Source organism: Biomphalaria glabrata, chromosome 7, assembly GCF_947242115.1.
Source record: "Biomphalaria glabrata chromosome 7, xgBioGlab47.1, whole genome shotgun sequence".
Taxonomy (NCBI): Eukaryota; Metazoa; Mollusca; class Gastropoda; family Planorbidae; genus Biomphalaria; species Biomphalaria glabrata.
The window spans coordinates 12,696,670-12,721,782 of NC_074717.1; the positions used below are offsets into that span (position 1 = coordinate 12,696,670).

Below are 25,113 nucleotides of genomic sequence, written 5' to 3' on the forward strand. Positions count from 1 at the left end.
AGTAAACTCTGCTCTCTATCCAGAAGAAATGAAGAAATTAATTGTAGATAAAATAAATGAGAAATGGACGAGCTCCCATCCAAATCACAAGAAAGATGATGCTTACTATAAGCTATCCCGACAAGACCAAGGTCTAATCTTACGACTCAGGACCGGACACAACAGAATGCGACAACACATGTTCCGGAAGCTCAAAATTGGAACCAGTGAAATCTGCCCATGTGGAGTATCACCAGAAAATGCCGACCACGTCCTCCAAAACTGCTCTCTCTACCAAGAGGCCCGTATAAGACATTGGCCCCAAATCACCCCAATAGAAAGAAAACTATATGGAGAGCTCCCTGATTTGGAAACCACTGCGCAGTTCATCTCATGTATTGGTCTACTCATCTGAACACTCCAACATAACAATGAGAACGATGAAGAAGAAACATGCACGTGTTTATCTAGTCGAGCATGTGCATCAGAGACTTCAACTCTGGCTAAGAAATAGTTTTTCCTAGCTGATTTAGAAAATTATGATCCAAAAGCGTTAGAGAAGGAGCACTTGTATGATTTTATTCTATCGTATGGAATAATAAATGTCCTTTAAAGTTATTATGAATAGACCAATAATTATATAAAATGTTATAAATGTGAACATTCTGTTTGGTTCAAAGTAAAAGTAAAGTTCCCCTTTCAGACCTTGTGGTCTATAGGGCAGATGATGTAAAGGTCATCTGTTTCTGTGACCCACTGTTAACAAGAAAAACGACCAAACATCTTTACTTTTCCCCGACTAATGTCAGGTTCCCAATAAAGCTGGTTGGACTCCGAGGCGCCCAAAGATCCCGAAATTAAAAATCCCAGGATTCGAACCCCTGATACCCGGTTCAGAAGCCAAGCGCTTTACCGCTCAGCCACAGCATCTCTTGGTTGCTAGTAATTACACTGATATCTGGTCGTCCCGGGAAGGGAAGGTTTCTGAACTATGAAGTCTATGGTCTGGTGTAATTTTCAAGTCTTTGTGTTTCTGAGAGTTTGTTTTTTTTTTATCACAAACTTGCACTCGTTTCCAGAAAGTTATAAGTAAACAAAAAAAAAACAAAACAAGGTTACAAAGACATTTCGTGTGGAAACACAAACTCAAAATCGGCCCCCGAAGTGGTCCACCAGGCTGTTAAAAGGTAGGTTTCAATATTTTCAGAAAGAATATCAGAATCAAAGATAAATGACGGAGAAGAATGGAGAAGTCCAGCAGACCAAGGGATAGGTGAAGTTCACGGTATGTGCATAATAGTGAGAAAAAAATTCTCAACTCATTGGCCACATCGGGAAAACTCGAGGTCGACCGTTATATCGGTTTGAAAATGCCTCATTATCGAAAAATTAATTTTGGCTAGAATGTTTTATGAATGAAAATTTTCCATGACGTAAACGGGAAAAACGCTGCTTACGTCACTAGGCTTATCGCAGTACACTAAAATATTTCTTTGCAAACAAGAACAAGTTTTAAAGAACCATTAGACCTAATTAAACATTTGCGCACCATCTTACTGTAGATTGATTTATTATTTGAACTATGAAAGAGAAGTAATGAAATTAAATGTGCCGATGTTTGATTAGTTATTGTTTTAAGTGCTTAATAAATTGTTTACTCTTTAATTGCGTAGAGTGGTGTAAATACCTTTTACATTGTTGTTTGTTTTGCTGGTGACCTCCAGCTGTCTCGTCCTGAGGCCCCATGCAATCAGGTGCTCTCTTCTATGTCAGCTAAGTCAAGTTTGCGCCATAAGCTGGTCTTTTAAGGTTTTCGGTGTTACGTCGACCAGTTTTTAGCTGACCAAAAAAGACTGCCTTTGGCATGCGTTCGTCTGAGATTCGTCTCCCATACAGGATACTGTTCTGTCCAGCGTAACTGTCGGACTTAAAGAATTCCCTCTATACAAAGGCCGCGGATACACATTTGAGACCAAAAGAAAATTTGCTGCCGAGGACAGACGCAGACGCTAAAAGAAAATCTTAATCGAGCACCGCGGACAATGGTTATGCTTGCCCTGGATGTGGCAAGATATGTAGGTCACATCTGCAATCCTCATTAATTTTCGGACTCTAAGACAAGCCTTATTATTATTATTATTTTGCTGGTGAATTATTACCATGTGTTCATGCTTCAGTGTCTACCTCTCCTGTACCAAAACAAAGGAAATGGTCATAACACAGCTTCTTTACGCCTTACTTGCTCACACTAAACATGATATCCATCTAGCGGTCAACGAGTTTGCGTACACTGCAGCCTCTTTTGATTTAACTATAAACTTCGGTAAAAAGCTTGGAGTTAGGGCCAGGAGAGATCTGAATGGATGGATGTGTAAAAGCAGGCCATAGCACCACTAGGATGGATGGATGGTAAAAGCCGGTATGAACTTCCTATAGTCCGACAGTCAGGCTGGGCAGGGCACGTATACCGTATGGGTAACGAGCATATTGTTTGGCGTAACAGAGGTGCCCCACGGAAACGTTTCTTTAGTAAACTAATGCCATGATTTAAGTCTAATAAGAAAAAATGCGCCATTTTACTTTGTCACTAAGTGCAGGTTTTACCCTATAACGTAGAGAAGTTACATTGCAAAGACTTTCTTCCAAGCCAATAATAGTAAGCCTACAATAGTTTTACGCAAAAGATGGATTGTAAAACTATTAGACGGACGTGAGCTGTAGTTTGTCTAGACTGTAGGAGGACTTAAAAGACTTTAAATTTAATCGACATGTACAATTAGGCCTACAATTAGAACTAACAGAACAGATTAGTAGTCTTTATCCGATCGTTCATTTTCGTAATTACAAGAATATTCCCAAAATGATTTCGGGTATATAACCTTCCAAAATTATTTAACAGAGCGAGGTTCGGCCACCTGGTACAAAAATATTCTCAAAATGACTTCGGGTATATATCCTTCCTTAACAAATTATTCATCCGAGCGAGGCTCGGTCACCTGATATTATATTATAAAGACAGTACTTTTTAAAATACAAATCCTCATATCATTTTGAGTCATGTAAAATACCGATTTTCCTAGATTCGGGGCGACTTCCCTTACAGCTTGAAAAAGAGTTACGTGCATAACAATCTATATATATAGGTCTGTGATCTGATCATTATCGAATAAGATTTTGTTCTGTTTTCCAGTCTAAGTACAATATAGAAAGATCTATGGTTTTACAATTATTTACCTTTTATGTTGTTGTTTTTGTTTTTGTTTTTAAATTAAATGCATTTATTTTTAGATTGTAAGTTCGAGAAATACTCGTGTTATTTTATTTATTTGGCAACATTTCTGTTGAAATCAGTGTCTTGGACTTAGTGAAGTTTAGTGTGACAAGCCCCATTACTTTAATTAATATTGCTTGTTAAATATTTATCTTTTTTTTTTTACCGTGTGTTGTTAAACGATTACGTTACAATTAATAATCATGTCTAAATTGTTCATTAAAATTCATTAAATTTTAAATGCTTTGACCAACTATTTGTTTTGAATAAAACTTTCTTAAATCCACTTTTATCTCTTTCAAATATGTACACAATAGTATTCATTCATGTTTGATTACAGCATTTCATAAAACAAAAGAGGCCAACATCCAAAATCTCATTGTTTTATCAAATACAACTTTTTAGTAAATTCCTCACAAGACGCTCCACTCTCTCTCTCTTATCTTACACTGTCTTTTTTTTTTCTTCCTAATTTGTATTGTCCGTTGACTTTTGGCACCTATACAATTTCGCGCCAACACTTTAGACTGGGACAATTGTAAGCCAATAATAGATCATTGTCTTTTTATGACCTCTTAGGAAAGGGCGCAGCTTATCTTCAACGCGTTGGAAACATTCAACATGCTGACAACCTCTGCAATAGTGCCTGTTAACCCTGGTTGTGTCTGTGTGTGTGTGAATGCGTGTAGGCCCTATGTGTGTGTGTGGTAATGTTTGTAAGATTATATGTGTGTGAGGACCCATATAAATTCAGCATGTAAGTTTGTCTTTATGAGTAGCGTATAGGTGAACAGCTGATGATTCCGCGATCGTCTGGCGAGGCAGGTCGCAGAAATCAACTTCCCGAAATCTGATTGGTTACCTAAACGCGCGTGCACCTGTTCCGAAAGCCTAAAGTGGCCGTAGCGGGATTTCTCTCCCTTTGTAGCGTCATTTTGCTAGCATTGAAGAAAAAAAAAAAAGGGCGGATATTGTTCATATTGTGTGACAAAATAGACGGCTAAAGGGGGTTGGGGGTCGGGTAGTTGCGTGAATGAAAAAAAAATGAGGGCGCATAAAGGAGTAAGGTGGGGGGAGGGGGGTGGAGAGACGTAAAAGGTGAGAGGAGGAGAAAGACTATGTTGCTCAACCTCAGATGTGACGCTATATAACAATAAGTACAAATAAACTGCTTGTCGGATGTAGTAGGCCATACTAGTACAAACTTTTGCTTCTGGGTCCGCGTTTGAAATTCTGCACTTAATCTTTGGACCGAAAAAGATACCCTATAATTAGATTTTTATGTTTAGCTTTTTTTAAAAAAAAATATTGGAAGAATGTGCCTAATTTTAAAAAGTATTATTAGAATTAATTGTGATCTTTCATCAAAATGATTATTTCAAGATTAAAAACAAACAAATAGTTCAGACTGATAACAATGCAAGCGTACAAAGTGAATGTTTTATTGACTGGATGTATCTCGTTGAAGTCATTCGTAACAAACACTTCGTTAGAAATAGTATAATACATTTTTAAATATCTATTATTACAAATAAATAATGCAATGGAACACAAGTAAAATAAATTGACTCAAAATGACTATTCACATAAATGCGGTACCACCCAGAATAATTACTCGCACGCACACATTCACACACATGCAAGCATTCACAAGTAAACTTCAAAAAAAAAAATTAAATTAAAATTGGGCGGGTTTATTGTATATTGCACATATTCCCGACATGCCCTCTTTGGCTCAAAAAGTTTTGATTGGTTACAAAAAAATCTGGCCATTTCGAGGTTGATTTTTTAAAGTGTATTTACAGAATTATTGCTACATGATACAAAGCTTTATAACATCTATATTCAAAAAAGAGTTTATATACAGCAAAAGTTAAAAATGCATTAAAGGACAAAAAAACAACAACAAGAAAGGCAGCTGAACTATACATAAGTAAGTAATATGGCCCCAGGATAAAAAAAAACAACAAATATTTATGTACATAGATAGATCAGTAGAATGACTAAAGGGCGCATGCGTACTAATCGTAAGTAGGTTACTTCTGCCCCATGTCTGAATTATTGGACGTTTTGATGAACTTAAAAAAAAACAATTTTCGAACAAAGAAACAATATTATGCAATTCACGTCTAAAGTAATGATAAATATATTGAAGACTTCATTTAAATATATACAAAGACTAGGTTCGACATGGCTGCCTTTAGAATTGAGTTGGATACATATTGCACTGAAGCACATTGTTAGATAGGATAATATCTAAATATAGAAATACACTTTTTTTTTCAGGGGAAAAAAACCGACTTTACAAAGTGTTATTTTAATTTTTCGTTCAAACTTAGGAATGACAAATTACAATTATTTTCATTAGAGTTGTTGTAGTATTTATATTAAGGAATTAATAGAATGGAGCTTGTCTCGGTAGATCATTTAAATTCAGGAATAAAAAATATTCTTACACTGTAAATGAAGTTGTATTACTGTTTCACATTGGACTACGAAATAACAAGAGTTATCTTTATCAATTATCAACAACAAGCCAGAACAAGAAAAAAATAATGATTTGAATATGTGCCATCAAAAATAAAAAATGTGACACACCAAATAATTTGCGAAACAAATTGTTTAAAAAAAATAAAAGATGGAATGAGTACAAAACAATTACATCATTTAGTCTCCTATTTTAGTTTTGTAAGAGGCAATGAACATGAAGGCAAAGTGATAACCGTGCGGAATGGAGGGCAGTATATAGGTCAGGTGTACATAAAAAAAGAACAAAAAGGCGGGAATCAAGACTCAAGATATTAACAGACGGAATGATTGCGCGAGTAATGCAGACGACAATTGTAATTTTAAGGGCAAAGAATATTGCAGGTTAAATTTGTAGAAAAAAAAGGCAAAAATGTCGATAAAGGACAGATGACAACATCTCATGGCAACCATGAATACAACAAGAGTTTTTGTTTAAAAAAAAAAATAAGCACTTCTATACATATAGGCCAGTGTGCAAAACTGTAAGTAGAAATCAACATGAAACGAAGTGTATAATTTGGACGGTTTTATAATTTCAAGACAGTATAAAAACACAATTATAAATTATTGGTCTCCAGATACATTTGTTGCTGATTTTTAAAAAAAAGTTCTACAAAATTAAATGGAAAACGTAATACACTTGAATTTTGTAAAAAAAAAAAAAAAAAAAATGTGGAATAAAAGTAGGTCAAACTTTTTAAAAAATCAAGTTATTTATCTTTTTTTGTGTGTTTTTAAATGTTTTTAAAAATTTCTAAAATATAGATTCTTTATCAAGAATATACATGCTCGAATGTTCTAGAAAAAAAATAGATTTAGGTCTAGATTGAAAAGAAGACAATGGCGGGAGAGTGATAATATTCTGATCTCGATATGAAAGTGACAATTTCTCTGACATTGTTTGCACACCAGCAAGAACTCGTTAATACAAAGTGCAGAGCAGAAGTAAGAAATTGAAGAAGAAAAAAATTGTGAATGGAAAAAAAAGAAGAAACGAAACAACAGTGCATAATAAACAGAAATGAGTTGCTATGATACAGTTTCACAACGCTCTGAATGAAGTTTTGATATAAATAGGCACTGGATGACGTCATATGGAAAATATTCTATTAATAAAATACACTTGTGGAAGCGTACACCGTATCTTCCGTAATACAGTGGAACAAAATAATAAAGTTGGGTTCAACGAATTATTTTATCAATCGCTAAAAAAGGCAATATCCAGTAACGTAGCTAGGAATTTACCATCATTTGGGAGCCCGGTGCTTGACCTCTTTAGGGGCCCCTGCATTTTGACATTCGACATCATGACATGAGATAATGACGTAATATTTAATGTAAAAAAAAAATGTCGAACACTCATTTGGAGGCCCCCTCTTAAGTAAGGGCCCGGGAGGGGATTTTCAAATTCTACCCCCCCCCATCCCTACCATAGCTACGCCGCTGGCTATATCCCTAAAAAAAAACAATGCTAATATCCCTAAATAAAAGTTCGCATTCCTATCTCTTTGATTCAACTTCGATCTTCAATTAAAAAAGCAAACTATTATTGGTCATGAACTGAAAGACCACGAAATTCAGATCATTATTGGATCCTTTCTGAGATGTTCCGGTTACTGGTTCTGCACATTGGTCTCGCAATGTTAGAAAGTAAACTGCTTCATAAATTAAATTATTTACAACAACAACAGCGAAAAAAAGAAATACTATTATAATACTGATGACGGCAGATAAAATCGAGTTAATCTCCAGATCCTCCCTAGGACTCCAAGACAGCTGCAATTTAATGAGACAATCATATGACTATTTTTTTTTGTTACATTTGACTGGATAAAAATAAAAGTTTCTTTCCCGGCACAATTAAGAAGAAATTATAGATGGCAGAGCGGGGCGGTGACCGATCAGAGAGTACTTAAATCTGGCAGAGATCGTGATAAAAACCTTCGTCTTTTTTTTGTTTCTCCTACCGCCCTCCCAAGAGACCCCCGTCCCGATCACCTCCTATATGCTTATCAACCACCTATCTGCTATTTGTCTTCTAGACAAAAATGGAACAGCTAGATGGGGGGGGGGGGGGGGGGAGGATAAAAAAAAGTGAGCTTTTTAAAAAAGTAACTTTAGTCCATATTTAGCCACGAAAGCGGTGATCGACTCACGCGCTGTTTGGTCGTAGGACGGGACGTGGATCGGAAGATTTGAAAAAAAACAACAACTTTTGAAACAGTTTCAGATCGATAAGGCTCTGACGCCTATCACGATGTGACGATACAATAGGATGGTATCCTTCTATTTCAGTGGCGGGAGATCTGGAGGAGGGCGGGGGGAGAGAAGAGAGCGCGCATGTATTTTATTCCAATAATAATCATTACCTGGTACATCGAACACTCGTGCACGGGGGTGGCTGTGGGGGATGGGGGGAATCAAATCTTCTAAACACGACATGTTTTTTTTTTCTTCCAAAGTAAACATGAAGTTCACCCGAGCCGCCAAAAAAAAAATGTCTTTACCTCTAGATAATAGGCTTGTAATCGAACATGTTTGAATATCAACTGACGCGATTATCTTTCTTATTAGAGAACATTGAACAGCAATCTTTTGTTTCGTTTCAGACTTTAAGAAAAATACATTTTTTAAAATAATTCGGCAAAGAGTGGATACTTTGTAATAGAACAAAATATACAAATCATATAATGTCAATGTTAAATAACAAAATTGGAGATAAAATTGTGTATATATACATTATAAAGATATGTCTGGATAAAATGGCGAAGTTTTGAATAACTTATAATATAAAAACATGAATTAAATGCATGGGATACTGCAACAGCTTGAATTTTTGAGAAGATTAAAGAAACACAAATTCGTTTCAAGAGACAGTTTGAAGCTATACATTTGTCAATACAGTCAAATACATAAATATCAATCATTGCTTCAGTTGGATATAAAGTACAATAAAAAATATTTGAAGCATTATAAATGGGGGCTGCCAAAAAAGCAGTTTCTATAAATAGTATGCATATAAGCAATGCGTGACATTAAACTAAACGTAAATTGTCTGTTTAGGCTTTACACATGATTGGAATGTGACAGTAACATTGTGTATTGACCAGATGGAGCTGCTAAACAATGTCTGAAGATGAATGCGAACTAGTGGATACATTGCAATGTGGAAGGTTCTTTCTTTGCTGTGCTCTAGTCGTGTTCATTGTGAATCATGAGGACGTCACTTTCTGACTTGACGCATGCTGACTCAAGATGTTTGTTAAGGTAAGACTTGAGAGCAAAAGTCTTATTACATTTGTTGCAAGCGTAGTGTTTAAAAGCCGAGTGGGTTTGCATGTGAGCCCTAAGATTGGATCTGTCTGCGAAAGCCTTTCCGCAGTGGGCGCACCCGAAAGGCTTCTCCCCTGTGTGAGATCGCATGTGCCCTTGGAGAAGCCAGGGCCTACTGAATGTTTTCCCACAGACGTTGCAGGAGTGTCTGAGGTCGTGGGTCAGCACGTGCATGGAGAGAGCTGGCATGCTGACGTAGACTTTGTCACAGTGCGGGCATTTCTTGGCGCTCTTGCTGTCCAGCGATCTGTGGGTCTGCTTGTGGCGGGACAGGTTGGAGGAAGTGGCGTAGTCTTTGCCGCATTCGTTGCATGTGTACCTGACCTTGCCGGTTTCATCGGTGGTTTCAACAGCACGCTTCCTGGATCGTCCATCGCTGACTAGGAAGGCTTCATAGGTGTAGGCGTTGACTTCCGCGGAAGGGTGTGGGGAGCTGGAGGGAAGAGATGGCGCCGGAGATGGAGGGCTGGACGAGTGGGAAAATGTGGAGATAACCACAGGAAGCGTTGGAGAGGAGGATGGGATGGACGGACTGGGCGACGGGGGGAGATAGTTGGGGTTGATGCCAGGGTGGATGAGCGTGGAATCTAACCTGGTTTGAGCCTCGTCATCTCTAATTGGACGGTCTTCGTCGACATTTCGCTCTCCGGCCACTACGTAGCTGTAGGGCTGATGGTACTCTTCGGCTTGAATGAAGTAGTAGTTCTCATGACTTCGAGGCGGACTCCTTGGGGAATTACTTCTGGGCGAGTGGCTCCTTTCATCGTCATAGACGCCTCTGTAATGCCTCGGCTCTTCTGGGACGTGCAGCCTCTGATTTATCAAATGCTGGATGAGAGGGTGATGGATGGGATGATCGGCGGGCAGGACGTCAGGACAAGGTGAACGTCTGGACAGGTTAAGGTGGGCTGCGGTAGGCGAGTTAGCGGACCTTGGGATGTGCGCGGGTGACGGCGCAAATGCAGGACTAGGAATGTGTGCAGGTACCGGGGCGTGAGCAGGAGACGGTAGGGCGGAAGGAACATAAGAGTGAGACTGACTAGACGTGTGAGCAGGCTGGGGACTCGGTAAAGGAGCATGAGCTGGCGGAGGCGATGGCATGTGGGCTACCTTGGGCATGTCCAAGGCTAAGGGCTGCTCTTCTTCGTAGGGGTCATTCCCTCGATAGTAGGCGGCGCTGGAGACCATCGCAGTTCTGCTGCTAGAATGTGTTCCTACATTGTCTGCCAAGCTGCTTTCGTTGCGGTAAGAGCCGTTGCTACCCTGTGCATGCCTGTTGGCGGGGTGGTTGCTGTTTGTGACTATAACACTTCTCCTGGGCATCGGGTTTTCCCAAGCAGCCGACTCACCCTGGAACTTGGGTGTCCTAGCAACGACACTGCTGGTCTCAGCATCCCCGACATTCCTCGTGGAGGAGGAGGACTTCACATCTAGAATATAGCCTGTGTACAAATAGAATAGAAAATATTACTAAGAAACGCTTGTTATCAATGATACCCTAATCACTATACACTAAGTATCTCTATTATCTATGAACTATCCACACCCATTTCCATATCAGAGCTTCTATAAATGGAGCAGCTGGATTTCTTGTATTTATGTGACACACTTTCTGCAGAGCAGACGTTTTCACCGGATGATTAACTACGTGAGTCAGAACGCAGCATAAAAAAATGGGAGATGACATAATCAATTAGTGTGTAGCGATTTCAACTATAACGTTATAACTTTTCTTTTTAATTTCACCTAATAATAATTTTGCTTCGCACATAAAAAAGTTATAGACAATGTATGTGATAAAATTATGGTATTTTAAAGGTTGGACATTGTAACAATGAATTTTGCAGCTCAACAGGTAGGCTAGAGCACACACTAAGAGTTTAGAGGCAGGCACCGCGCACGCAGTCATGTAAATAATCAATCCTACCGGACCTGCCATTGCGATCGATCTGGACATCGGTGAGCTGAACGATGGCGCGGCCTCACCTTATTTTTCATCACTCTCCCTCCCCCCCCTCCTCCTTTTCTCTCTCACTCTCATTCTCCCTTTTACTCTTTGAATTTCTAGAACGAGTCGCAAGCAACAGTTTTGATTGGATCCGCCTTTTGAAAGAGAACTTAAAAAAGATGACGCAAGATAGACGCTCTACACACACACTGACCTATATAGTTGTATTCAATGTATACGCTTTTCTATCTACGTTCATGTTTTCAATCTGTTGTGTTGAATTAGTTTTCAACAACGACGATTGATATGATAGCTATAATTACGTATTCTCTTCATATAAGCGGTTTTTCATCTCCACTATTTGTTTCTCACATCAAATATTTTAGTGTTAGATTTTTTTTTACATTTGCCATTTAAATTTTTTTTTTTTTAATATCAAGAGAAGCAGAAGTGCTCTATTAATAGCAGTTACGTGACCCTGTGATCTGTCATTAGGCTAAATACTGCGGATGACGTCATGGAGATCTATCAATAAGTTCTACCCATGAGTACTGTTCAAAGTATTTTTAGATGTCAGCTGGGGGGTGAATGTGGCACCATGGGAAGTAGGAAGTAGGGTTATCTTTATCTGTGTACAAAGGTTCTTGACTTGGCAGAATGAGGCAGTGATATAGAAGTAAGAGAGAGAAAGACAGAGAGAAAGAGTGATTGAGAGGCTGAGAGAGAGAGAGTGAGGGAGACAGTGAGTGATAGAAAAGAGAGAGAGAGACGGTTAGTGAGCGTGATAAAGAGAGAGAGAGAATTAAAGAGCCAGCGAGTGAAAGAGAGACCGAGAGTGAGAGAGACAGCGAATAAGAGAGAGAGAGAGAGTGGAAGACAGAGTGAAACGTTTACAGCGTCACCTAGAGCTAAAAATAACATTTTGATTAGCTAATGAAAACAAAAGTGTGCTCACGCTCCATGAGGAAGCGCTCACAAGTCGCGTGAGTTTATTCGTATTTTTTTGTTACCCACAGCGATCATTATTAGATTGATAATAGTAGATAGTTTATTCTTTCCCCCCCCCCACCCCCCGCAGGGTTTGTTCTCTCTCAAACATCTTTAATTGCAGGAGAGAAATATCAATGTGGAGTTGTCGACTAGAAGCAGAATTTCAGCAGACGAGAGTCTATTGTTTTAAAAATAGGTTATTCCGTTTCGATTATGTTATAGCTCAATAATCATAGCTTTGTGTTCTTTTTGTTTATTTAAGTAACTTGATCAAGTCAATAAGATTGATAACCAGACAAAGTTATTTACTGGTCTTAGAGGTGTCCCCATCGTGACGCAGAAACACAGCAATACATGTGGGCCGTTTTATTTTTAGAACAACTGCCTCTAGGAAGCTTTCTCTCTCTCTCTCTCTCTTTCTCTCTCTCTCTTTCTCTCTCTCTCTCTTTCTCTCTCTCTCTCTCGGTCTTTCTCTTTAACACTCACTCACACTCATAGTCTTCCTGCCAGATCTCATTTTTTTTCTCTCTCTTTCTCTTCTAGTCTTTCTGCCAGTATCCCCTTTCTTTCTCAATGTCCTCACACTTCCCCCCCCCTCTCTCTCTCTCTCTCTCTCTCTCTTTCTCTCTCTCTCTCGGTCTTTCTCTTTAACACTCACTCACACTCATAGTCTTCCTGCCAGATCTCATTTTTTTTCTCTCTCTTTCTCTTCTAGTCTTTCTGCCAGTATCCCCTTTCTTTCTCAATGTCCTCACACTTCCCCCCCCCCTCTCTCTCTCTCTCTCTCTCTCTCTCTCTCTCTCTGACTACGTAGCGTGATTTAAATTGTGTCTGTTTGTTTGTTTCTACTAATTGTATTTTTTTTCCTTTTGTATCTTTGTTTGTATTTTGGTTTGGTCTGTTTGTCTGTTTATTTTTCTGTAAATCTGTCTTTTGTTATTTTTTTGTTTGTTTGTCGGTTTGGTTATTGTATTATTGTTCGTTTATCTGTTTGCTTGAATGTTGGTGTCTTTTTCTATTTGTCTGTCTATTTTCTTTGTCGCTTCTCTAACTTTTGTTGTTGTTTTTTTTGTATTCTTTTTTTTTATCCTCGTCTGTCTTTCTCTTCGTAGACACATAAGACGCATTCATTCAAAGCGACCTGATTTTCAAACCACACCTGTGTTACACGCACGCCAATACACAAACACACCCACAACAGGAGCGCGACAACACACACACACACACACACACACACGCACACAAGGAGATACTAGTTGACATGAAAGACTTACCGTTACTGACGCGGACTGCAACGGGCTTCAGGGTACTTGGAGTGAACGGAGTTACCGCCTTTCCACTGTCCCCATTGGTCGGCCTGTAGCAGACGACATTCGTCTCCGAGCTCCTAACGGTCTTGCTGGACTCCGGGTCACTTGTGTCCATCCTTTCCGGTACGGTGACCGCAGTGTCCTGGCTGTCAGATGTGAGGCCGAGACTTTGCTGCAGGTCTGCGTCATACTTTTGTTTGAGATATTTTTTGACTAAGAACGAGCGAGGCATGGTTGCAGGAGTGGGCGGTGGTCAGTCGCTGTGTCAGGGGAGTAAATTCAGATTTAGAATTGTCCCGCCTTGACCATTGGTCAGTTCATGATGGCTTGCAAGAAGCGGTCTGTAGCTAGAAAAGATAACCAAAAGAAAAATAAAAGTTTTAAAGTTTTGTGACTTCAATCTGTTTCTACAAACCAACAACACAGGCTTTTTTTTTTTTAGAAAAGGTTAAAAAGTAAGCCTAAACGTTTCTGTTACTCTAGAAATAACCCTTTTAATCTGTGTGTTGTTTTTTTTTCTTTGACTGAATTAATAATATTAATTACATAATTCAGGTGTATTGAAAATATTTTCATTTCCAATCTTTGAAATGTAAACTTTGAAATGAGCTCATGAGAGATAACGTTTGGCTATAGTGCTAGTATATCAATACCAGGTTGGGGGAGCATTGGGTCTTGATTGGGTTTGGATGACGTCTCAATTTATGGTTTTAAAAAAATAAAGAATAGAAAAAAAGAACGACTTTCTGATTCGATTGAACAATATCTCTGATAGACATTTAAACACGAGGTGAAAGTTCAGCTTATAAATGAAGAGTGAATGTTCTATCTATAAATAGTAGTTCACAGTCTATTAGGTCTAGCTCATAAGCTATTTAGTTCTAGTCTTAGAGTCTTGAATAAACAAAGATTAGACTAAAAATGAGTGCTAGTCATAGAACTGAAGTTAGTCAGTGTCATGGCTGATCGAGCAAGTTCAATGCTGAGTTAGTGTTAAATTTAGCACAAGTTTTAGTATCATGAGATAACTTAAATGAAAAGCTTACATATATTTTATTGATTTTCTTCTATTTGGATGTGTCAAACTTATGTGTGTAATATCTCTTTAGGTTAGCAACGAATACGTGCCATGATATAAGTAGCTGACTTGATCGAATCTGCAAACAGACTTAACGACATAGTCGCCCCATGATACAGTAACGTAGTAGTCACGTCGGAAATGATAAAACTTTTTTTTTTGGTTTCTTAAACTTCTTATGTATAGTGCATCTTTCATGCTCAAGTCTGCTCATTGAGCACTGGTCCGATCTGTGGACCTGGGGGAGAGGTATCTGGAGTAGGCAAACACAACCTGGCACAGGTCGGGATTCGAACTCAAGCTCCCTTGACAGGTTGCCAAAGGGTGTATGCTACTCAGCCACACGTCGTTCCATACTTTATTACAGATACAACTAATGAACACAGTCATGTTGATTCTTATCCATCCATCCCTCCCAGTGGCTCTACAGCCCATGGAGGGCGCTGGCCTGCTTCAACACAACCCTCCATTCTGATCCATCCCTCCCAGTGGATCTACAGCCCATGGAGGGCGCTGGCCTGCTTCAACACATCTTTCCATTCAGATAGTAAGTTGTCATAGACGTTCATATTTGTTTTTAGACAAAAGCAGGTATTTGCCTTTACATCTACTAGTCGAACTTTGCTATATATACTTGTATTAGTTGACAGCTCGTATTTGTTGTTCAATTAACATGCACACATATTACAGAGTAAACAACTGGGATAGAAACACACATGACAACGTCCCACTAAGTTTAACTTGTTCTATAGAAGAACAAAGGATCAAAACATTTCCTATCAGTGAGTTGAAGTCCGGCATTCATTAGAAACAAAGAAAGAAATTGACATTTAATAAAACGAAATCATTAAAGACCACAGAGAAGTCAATTAAAGAAAAGTGGCGAACTAGATCAAAAACAAAAAAGATGAAGTATCGAAATATAAAACTATACAATAATAATAATAATAAACAATTAAAAAAATGGAATAAAGTTGGAACGAAAATGAATAAATACAAAGCAAAATGTTTGTACGGTTATAGATTTAGATTTCTCTTTAAATTTTAAAATAATGTTATAACTAACCCTATCCGATAGTTTAGAAAGAAACGTGTATTAATAGAAACGTATCAACTTGCATAATCTACTTATATAATCTACTTACATAGTCTACAATAGTGTCCAGTATAAAGAACAAGAACACATCGAATAAAGTCCCACGAATAAAGTCCACTTTTGCTAAGTATAAAAAGTCCTGATTCTACTTGTCTGTTTTTTCTGTCTTTGTATGCCTGAGCGAGAGTCTCAGTGCCCGAACGACAGTGCTCACGGGCGAGTTCTGAACTGTCTACCCAGACGGCCACCGGTACTTGTAGCTTTATCTGAGGGCACCTCCGATGGGGTGGTGGGGGTGGGGGCTCGAAGCCGGGAGGCTGAAAGCGTGTGAGAAAGAGACATAGAAAGGACAGTGGGTGGGGGGGGGAGGGAAGAGGGGGGTGAGGGCGGGAGGAATTGGGGACAATGACGTGCAAGGCGATACGACAAGAAAGCGAGTAGTGGGGGGCAGGGGGGTGCGTGCTTGTCGCCAAACGAACGGCACAAGTAGAGCGCGAGCGAGAGGGGGGAGAGGGCAGGGCGCCGGGGGGGAAGGGGTGACGCACGACTCGTGTGTCTCAAAACGGTGAGCAGGACGAAAAGAAAAAAAAATGTGAAAGGAGAAAAGGGGGGGGGGGGAGTAGTGAGGTAGCTGGGTGTTCGCGCGTGCCACTCAAGCAGCAAATAGCTGTCCCCTACCACCCGAGTAGCCTATTTAGTCTTGATCAAAGTTTTAGTCCTGTGTTTCTAACCCCCCCCCTCCTTTTTTTCTCCATTGCTATTGACTATCGTTCGATGTGAACTTTTATAGTTCAACCTGTGGACGTTAAATATTTAAATCTGTAGGGTCACGGCTACATCTTCGATCTATTACATACTCATTGCTATTTGTGTGTTGTATCAAACAGCCGCTAATATTAATGTGCTCATTAATCAGTCGACATCACATGTAGTAATTGTAGTAAATGAGCTTGTTGCTTTTGTTTCGACCTGCGAAATTTGTTTTAGTGCCTGGGTGGCTGTACGAGGCATCACCTTTAAAGGGGTTCTTACACATTTCTAAAAAATATAATATTGTGGGTGGGGGGTCGAATATGCATATTAAATAAATAAGGGAAATGAAATTCACTAGTTACTTCCTCAGAACTATGACAATCTTTTAAAATGTATTGATTTTGTTGAGCACTTTGACATTGAGGGTAATTAAAAATTAAATTAAATTATGGCTTTTATTTAGCGCTACTTTCATGCTTATAGCATGCTCAGAGCGCTTTGGTCCAATCTCATTTGGAGTGGACCAGTTGGGGGGGGGGGGGGGGAAGCGCTAAGTTAACACAAATCTGCCCGAATCAAGCCAAGCTAAGTTCAAGCGCACTTTGCGTCTCGACCACGCTAGAGGATAGACTTTTACAAAAATCCTGCCCATTGACATCTGGCACATTGAGTCTGTGCGCGCTTGCGTAGGGGTTAAGTAAAAAAGTATATATGGGGAAGTGAGGCGCTTTAGTGTGGGGGGCGGTGGGGTAATAACGTATCAATGCACTAAAAGAAAAGATCCACTATACAACTCACATGTTTCTATAGCCGAAAGCTAATGAGGGCATCGCGTAGCCAGCACATCGGCTTTCCGATTTAAATTTTTTCCAATTAATGTCTAGTAATCAACCTTGCTCTAATGGGTTCTTGACATTAGTCGGGGAAAAGTAAAGGTGGTTTGTCGTTGTGCTGGACTCATGACACCCTAGTTAACCATAGGCCACAGAAGCAGATGACCTTTTCATCATCTGCCCTAAAGAGGAGGGAACTTACTTTTTGTTCACCCTATTACAATTGAGTGGACTCGGGTAGCCTGAGAAATCCAGAAATAAAAAATCCTAGTCGTCACTGGGATTTGAACTCATCCTTTCGGAAGTCAAGAGATTTAGGCCTACCACTTTGCCACACACGCTTCCCCCCTCCACACACACACATGAATCTAAGATATATTAATACAATTTTCCCCAAATATACATACAATTTTAAAATTTTGAAAGAGGGTGAGTGAGTGAGCGCGCGCGATCGTGGAGGGAAACAGTGAGTCCTTGTCGCGTGCATTGAGTGCTCACTCATGCGTAGGGTACGTAGTCAACCACCTCTATGGTGCACCCCCACACCTCTCCCTCCTGTCTTGTGCCCCCACACTTGTGTGAGGAGGTCGTGGATACAAATAAATGACAGATGTGATGCTGCATGTGCGAGTCGGGGGCGCTGGGAAAGAGGGGGGAGGGGGAGAACGACTCAGTCAAATCTGACTCTACAATTACTTCCCCCCTGCCTCTGTCTCTTGCACTGTTTTTAACTTCCCCCCCCCCCCATTTTTTTTTCCCTCTTCTTTCTCTCCTGATACTTGAACCAAGCACTTTCAAATCAGGCCAAGTTTTGTTGTTGTTATCTGCCGTGTCCCCCCCTTCGCCCCAGACATTTCCACCATATTCCCCCCACTCTCTTATTTATAACCTCCTCTCCCTCCCTCCCCCTTTTTTTTTTGGCTTCTTTTCTTGGGGTATTGAAACTGGAGCGGTACCCGCACGCGACAAGGCGGAGCTTCGAGCTACGGCACGCGCCGCTGCCGAAATTGGGTTACCTGTCAACCAATTGTGAGCGGGGGGGGGGGGGGAGACCAGGGCTCCACGAGATCGGGTTCTTTCCCGTCCTCCTCCTCCTGGGACTTCTCTTCTCTCCCCTCCTCCTCCCCCCCCCCCCAGGAAAAAGGGAGAAAACAATGGTCACACAAGGGCTCTAACTCTGCAGCTCTATTCAAGGTGACAAAAGCAGCGAGGCGAGAGGACTACTAAATTGTTGCTATTAAAAGAACCCTCCCAGACATGGTCCAAACATTTGATCACTGGGGCATTTACCTCTGCGGCCCAATAATAATAATCTAGGTCTTAAATACAGATGGTATACAGATAAATGACTATAGGCTTTGTGTTAGACACTACTAAATATGATCTTCTATTTGACAAGAGAGATAAATAATGCCCTTATTAAGGCCTGCTGAGTGATTCCCTATGTTCATCCGGTTGTCTGGATTTGATTGAGATATTATGGATAGCCCTCTGAACGTAATATCATTTAATTCTTAATTGTAAAACAATTTCTTTTTTTTTTCTTAGTCAATTCCTACTTTATGTTCAAATCCTGTAGTCCAACGTTTCCCAAAAATAAGTTTTCAACGAACTACTGGAATAATTAACGAATAGGCCACCACGGGAATTTATTTCTCTAAAAAAAAATAAGCAAAATGTTTTGGTAAATACTCAGAATGTGCGAGGTGTTCCGTTAAGGAAAAAGTTTGGTAACCACTGCTATGGTAAACTAAACATTCCTTTTCTATTTTTCATTGATAAAAAAGAGAAAAAAATGGTGCAATATTGGTATGGAACCCACATTATTTGCATTTTTAGCACGACACTTTATGAAGCCATGCTACTATTTGCGAAATTTGAGCTTGAAATAAATGTCTCATTTTGTGTTCTACTAGACTAGAGTTTGTGTGACTCTGAAGTCAAGTGAGTTAGTTGCAGGAATTAAAGGGGGAAAAAAGGTACGTGAAAGGAATCGAAATGTTTACCTAAGTTAATCAATCACACATGCGCTTTCACTCGTTGTTTTACCGAGCACAAACCTAAGCAGTTCATCGCATGGGACAAACTCAATAGTGCTTTTTGAAAGACTTTGAGAAACCTGAATGGCAAAGCAACAATATAACAGAGGTCCACATAAAAAAAAAAAAAAAAAACACGCTTCTCCTATCATTTTATTAGCGCCCCCGAAAGGGGAAAAGACGCTATTAGTTTTGTGTGGGATGTCTGTCTGTCCGTCCGTCCGTCCCGTTTAGCTCTTAGAAACTAGAAGAGAAAATGAAAATCGGATATCATGATATTTTACATCATTCAAAGTTCTGGTGCAGCGTCTACGTTTTTCTTTCCGAAAGAGAACCATCTAATATTTAAAATTATATATGCATGCAGATTTTTCAAAATATTACACCACTTTTCAATGAAAACTTCAGGGGAGGTAATTTTTTTTTAAAAAAAGGTCATAGACTTCTTCATTAATAACTCAAGCTTCATTCATAGATTTGCGCATTGGTACAAAATGAATTGCATCTAAGGTCACAATGGTAAAAGTGTCAATGGATCATTATAAAATATATTTTCCATTTATTAACTAACTCATTGAATAGAATACTGATTCAAATGTTGTTTATATTCAAGAATTTTGATACGAACTTCGTTTTAGTTATAAGTTTAAAAACAGCAAACCAATTTCAGGTATAGCGCGAAGTTTTGACATATCCTCATTATTGGGGTCTACACTTGACAGTCTAAATAAGACCAGATCTAAATATATTTATAATATATATATATAATATATATATAATATATATATATAAATGTATTGATAATTTGAACAAAATTTTAATTATTAAGGCAATCTTCTGACAGCTTAGAGGTGCAGATTTATTTATTATGTAAACAATAGTATCACATTAAGAAATAAATCGGATATGAACAGCATAGTACACCATTACCCGGTAACAAAAGACCTACTATTCATGATCATACCATTGGTCTATGTCTAGTGATACCAAGATTAAACCTGTAAATTCATACGAGTTCTAGTCTGGATATAGTAGATTCTATATCAAGATTCTGAATCTAGTTCAAGATTTAGATCTAGATCTAGACTTAGATGATTTAGATCTAGATATAGACTTAGGCCTAGATCTCATTCAAGATCTAGACTTAGATCTTTTTCTAGATCTAGACTTAGATCTAAATCTAGATCTTTGTCTAGTTTGTACGACAAATGACAATGGAGACATTAATTTTTAATTGTGAGGGGAAAGTTTTCTTAAGTCATTTGTACACCATTGTAGCTTAAAGTAGGTCAGGAAGTTTTTTTTTCGTGTTGCCAATTTATCTAATTTTGTAAGAAGAATAAATCTTTTTTAGTTTCTCTTTATTAGGCCTACATGAAACATGTTAATAATTTTGAATGTATGGATAAGGTTAATAATTATTATTTTAAAAAATATAAGTGTACGCTAAATGAATATATGAAGATAATGTGGCTGAGGGGTAAAGCACTTGGAACCGGAAGAACCGTGTTCGAATCCTGGTGAAGACTCTAGGTGGACCACTTCGGGGGCCGATTTTGAGTTTGTGTTTCCACACAAACTGTCTTTGTAACCTTGTTTAAGTTTACTAAAGTTAAGTATAAGTTTCCAAACTGTATTCCGCATAACCTTAGTATTGTGTGAGGCTTGAATAAGTGTTCCACAAACTACTGGAATAATTAATTAGTAGGCCACCACGTGAATTATTCTCTTTGTATAAAAAAAATAAGTAAAGTGTTCCGCTAAATACTCAGAATATGAGAAAAGTTCCGCTAAGAAAAAAGTTTGGGAAACACTAGTCTACTAGAGTTTTAAAAGGTTTACAGAGAGGGCCCTGAGTGAGTGTTATATGCAGGACCTAAATCTAACCTAATATCGTGATAAGAGCTTTCGTGGAAATAATAATAATCTTTAATATCTGCGATTTACAATTATGCATTACAAAAAAAACAACACAATTAGAGCAAAGACTTTATCTCATAGCACACAAGATCTACGTTCATACCCTAGTTTCTCTTTAACATTACATGTGAAATCTACAATAGTAAGTTACAGTTTGTTCAACGATTAAATAGTTAAATAAATACAGGAAAGGTTTCAACAGTATTAAGTAACAAGTCCAGGTTTAGGAGAAAGAGGATCTCAATATCTCGCCCCCCCCCCTCCTTTTCAGACACGGGTCTTGGGTTGTCACACCTGTTCACCCCCCCCTCTCCCCAGACCGAATCTGATGTCTATTTGGTTTAATTTTATTTAAAGTCTAATATGCAAATTTTTAAAAAAAATTTAGGACTACTAAAGTTACTGTTTATCACAAGTCTAATAATTTCCCACACAAAAACAAATCAATCAATAAAGTTTAAATTAAAAGCAAAGCTAAACTTTTTTTTTGGTCAGCACGTGCGAAGATTTTTTAAAGAGCAGAAGTTTTATCAGACGTCACTAAACTTCCCATGAGTTCCCCTTCCCCCCTTTTTTTTTTATTATTATCACCCCTCCCCCCCCCCTTCACCCCCTTTTTAATTTTGCCATCGTGTCGTGAAGATGTAAGGTTTGGCGGGAAATGACACGAGCAGGCGAGCAGGTAACCAACACAAAGTCTGCTCTACCAGTTGCAACTGGAGGTCAACGTAACATCGGGCAAAGCAGGCTCGGAGAAAGGAAAGTTGGTTGGGGGGGAGGCACGGGGCGCTAAAAAAAAAAAAGAGAGAAGGGCGAGCGCAGATGAGGCTTAAGTTACAACCTAAAATAAGTAGTGGAGGCCTTTATGAGTTCAAAAGAACTTTTTTTTTTGACTGCGTCTCTTCATTTTTTCAAAACATTGGAGTAAGGATGTTATCTTTAAAAAATGTATGGAACAAACGCACACACGCACACACACACATGTCACTAGACAGGGTGATGTAAAGTTCAGCAGGTTGTGAGTCTGTAGTCTCACTTTACGAGGGAAATATACAACCAAGACAAAGCCGAAATCTGAATATTCCCATCCATGTTTAGTATTTCTAACATTTAAAGGAAAAAAAAATTAAGGCAATCAAATGATTGGTACTTAACTTAATCTTGTCTATACGTATACGGTATCTAACTTCCAAAGTACATAAAATGTCAATCGAAATATAATCTTATTTATTACATTTTATTTTCTCAAATAATAAAAAGTAGAGTTTCCCTTTCAGACCTTACGGTCTACAGTCTACAGGGCAGATGATGTAAAGGTCATCTGTTGTTTTGTGGCCTACGGTTAACGAGGGTGTATTGTAGCCAGCACAACACAACAACCGCCTTTACTTTTCCCCAACTAAAATAGGCATAATTGACTGTGCATATCCCCCCCCCCCTTATTCCATTACATACACAATCTTCAGACAAAAATATTGTAATAGTTATAAGCTGTTGGGCTGCGTGACATCTGTCGGTGGCTATCTAATTGAGGCGGGCTGGAGTTTAAATCCCTAGGTAGTCTAGGAATAAAAGTTTTTACTTAGACTGTGTTGTTTTTACTGAGAGCCTTAAGGGATCTAAAGGAAACAATGAAGCTTTTTCCAGCTACTACAAAAACACAGGGAGGCGAGTTGACTGAGTGGTAAAGCGCTTGGCTTTTACACATGAGGGTCCCGGGTTCGAATCCTGTTGAAGACTTGGATTTTTAATTTCAGGATGTTTAGGACGCGTCTTATGGGTACATGGTATTAGTTGGGGGAAAAGTAAAGGTGGTTGGCCACATGACACCCTCGATAATCCTGGGGGCCACAAAAACAGATGACCTTTACATCTTCTACCCCAAAGATTACAAGGTCTGAAAGGGGAACCATGTACACCAAATGATCGAAGTGCACTGAACATGCTATGGGTGCATGGAGGTCGCACTTTTCGAAGATACTAATAAAACAAATAGAAGCAAAGTGAATATAGATAGCGTATAGATCTATTATGTTTGGTAAAACTTCCAGTGGACAAGTCTTGAAAACAACCTATTGATATTTATAGCATTCATAATTGTAAGGCGATACAAATTCAAACAAAATATCAAAGAGAATAAAGAAAATTAAAGCGAGACTCAATATGTTTAACTGAATGAGACAAAACTCAGTTCAAACCTCCGCCTATCGTCTGCTATGAGCAAAAGATCAATATTTGGCGCCAAAGAAAAAAAAAAGAAAGAAAACATAAGAACAGGTGTGAGTGGAAGCTCTACCAACTGCTCAAATACACTTGCCCAATGTGAGCGCCAAGAGGTGTAACAAAAGAATTACGCGTCTAGTCGAATTTTGAAAAGCTACCACAATAGCACGGGTAGAAGAATTTCTTGATGAAGTGTATCACAGGTGCTGCGAGATTCAGCGTTCTACAGACTAGTTTGAGATTTTCATACATGGCGGTGAAGCTTGAAATAGCTTGTTGGTGTATCCGGTGTACAAAGTCAAGGACGTGTTGAAAAGTCACACATTCTAACACTGCATGAAGTGGGCAGAATCCAAATTTTTTGTAAACACTTCTGTTAGTAACTTTTATTTATTTGACAATTTCTGAAGTTCAATCGAGCGTCCTTAACGTTTCTACCCGAGTGAAAATCTCCACTACAGACATACATACTGACAAAATATACTTACACGTAAATGCATGTATGTGTCATTGATCTCACAACAGTACTATGCTTTTTAAGTTTTATGATGTGTGCGGTGTGTGTAAAGGGGGTGGTGGTGTTGTTTGATGTTAGCTCGTGCTGAACTGACTGCTTTTCAAAAGACAATCTTCAACTGGCCAGAGTGTCTGATGGAAGAAAGCGATGAAGACAAACTAGAAGAATGGTGGTGGATGACTTTTACTAATGGTCCGCTCTGCTCTTCGCCTTCCACGAGTAGAGAGATGAAAGAAACAGTTCACTTTGGTACCCAATGACTATTCTAAATATGGGAAGAGACTTAGAAAATTGGAGATAAGATTGTAATATAAAAAAATATATTGTAAATACTTTATTCAAATCGTCAATATATGTAATTATAAAGAATGCTTTTAAAATATACCACTATAACGAACTATGTCACATTCCGCCCATGTAATTAAATCTAATGACTTCGTCTATTGAGAGCTTTAAATGAAATAAACAAATTTGCATCAACTTTTCCCTCTCTGTCCACTTTCTTTATCTCTGAAGATAAAAATTACTATTGTTTATAAAAATCGTCTGCTTCTCAATATTCTGTAGCTTATCGACCTTTTTTAATTCGTATTTTAAGGATTTGATTTGATCGTATTTTCTTTACGATGAATATCAAATTCAGTAACACGCAAAAGTTACAACAGACTGTCTCCTCACTTATCCACCAAACAAACAACACCTAACATTAGTAAATTAAGTAAATCCCAATAAAAAAAAAAGTATAATAATACTTCAGACACATGTTAGAGAGACACGTGACGTCATAGCAAGGTAAAGTGTGTGTCATGCCACGTGACCGTGACATCATCGGCGCCTTCATGTCTATCGGATTTCAAGGCAGCTTCGGACTTCAGCGTTATTACTGTTCTGTAACATTTATATTTTGAATTTGTTTTCTCTAATATGTTCCTATTTTTCTGGACCTTATATGTGTACAACTCCTGAAGGGTGCACAATATCGGATAAGTCAAAAGACACCATGGCTCATTGCACATTGATTGCAGTAATAACTATAATCAGTAACATGAATTAACATTCATTTTATCAATTTCAATGTTCTTAATTTAGATATAAGCGCTGAGGGCATGAAGCAGCTAAAGAAGCAGAATAACAACTCGTAACTAGAAATGAACTCACCGTGAAGATTGTCCTCTAGAATCTTGTCCTATACATCGAAGTGGAGCACAGAGCGTAAGGTCTTGGTGTGCTGTCCAAGAACCTCTACCTGCAGACCAAAGACTACCTGTGAGAGCCAATGTCTGGAACCAACAGG

At 38.7% G+C, this 25,113-nt stretch overlaps 1 protein-coding gene and 1 long non-coding RNA gene across 3 annotated transcripts in view; one reads left to right on the forward strand and one right to left on the reverse strand.

The window, feature by feature from the left end:
- Positions 1-4,676: 4,676 nt before the first annotated feature.
- On the reverse strand, positions 4,677-25,071 carry LOC106072663 (zinc finger protein 892-like). 2 transcript variants are annotated; one of them, XM_056035737.1, is made up of 3 exons: positions 24,978-25,071; positions 13,325-13,707; positions 4,677-10,554 (listed from the first exon to the last, which is right to left on the reverse strand). In XM_056035737.1, exons 2-3 carry the CDS (start codon positions 13,590-13,592, stop codon positions 8,972-8,974), a joined length of 1,851 nt encoding a protein of 616 aa, XP_055891712.1. In that variant the 5' UTR covers positions 13,593-13,707; positions 24,978-25,071; the 3' UTR covers positions 4,677-8,971. The 2 variants fall into 2 exon arrangements, with proteins under 2 accessions (XP_055891712.1, XP_055891711.1); XM_056035736.1 differs by lacking the exon at positions 24,978-25,071 and adding an exon at positions 15,584-15,755.
- The window catches only part of LOC129927299 (uncharacterized), a 46,627-nt gene continuing 30,426 nt past the window's right edge, over positions 8,913-25,113 (forward strand). The window contains exon 1 of the long non-coding RNA XR_008778961.1: positions 8,913-9,046. This is a non-coding gene — a long non-coding RNA (uncharacterized LOC129927299). The remainder of the gene's footprint in view (positions 9,047-25,113) is intronic.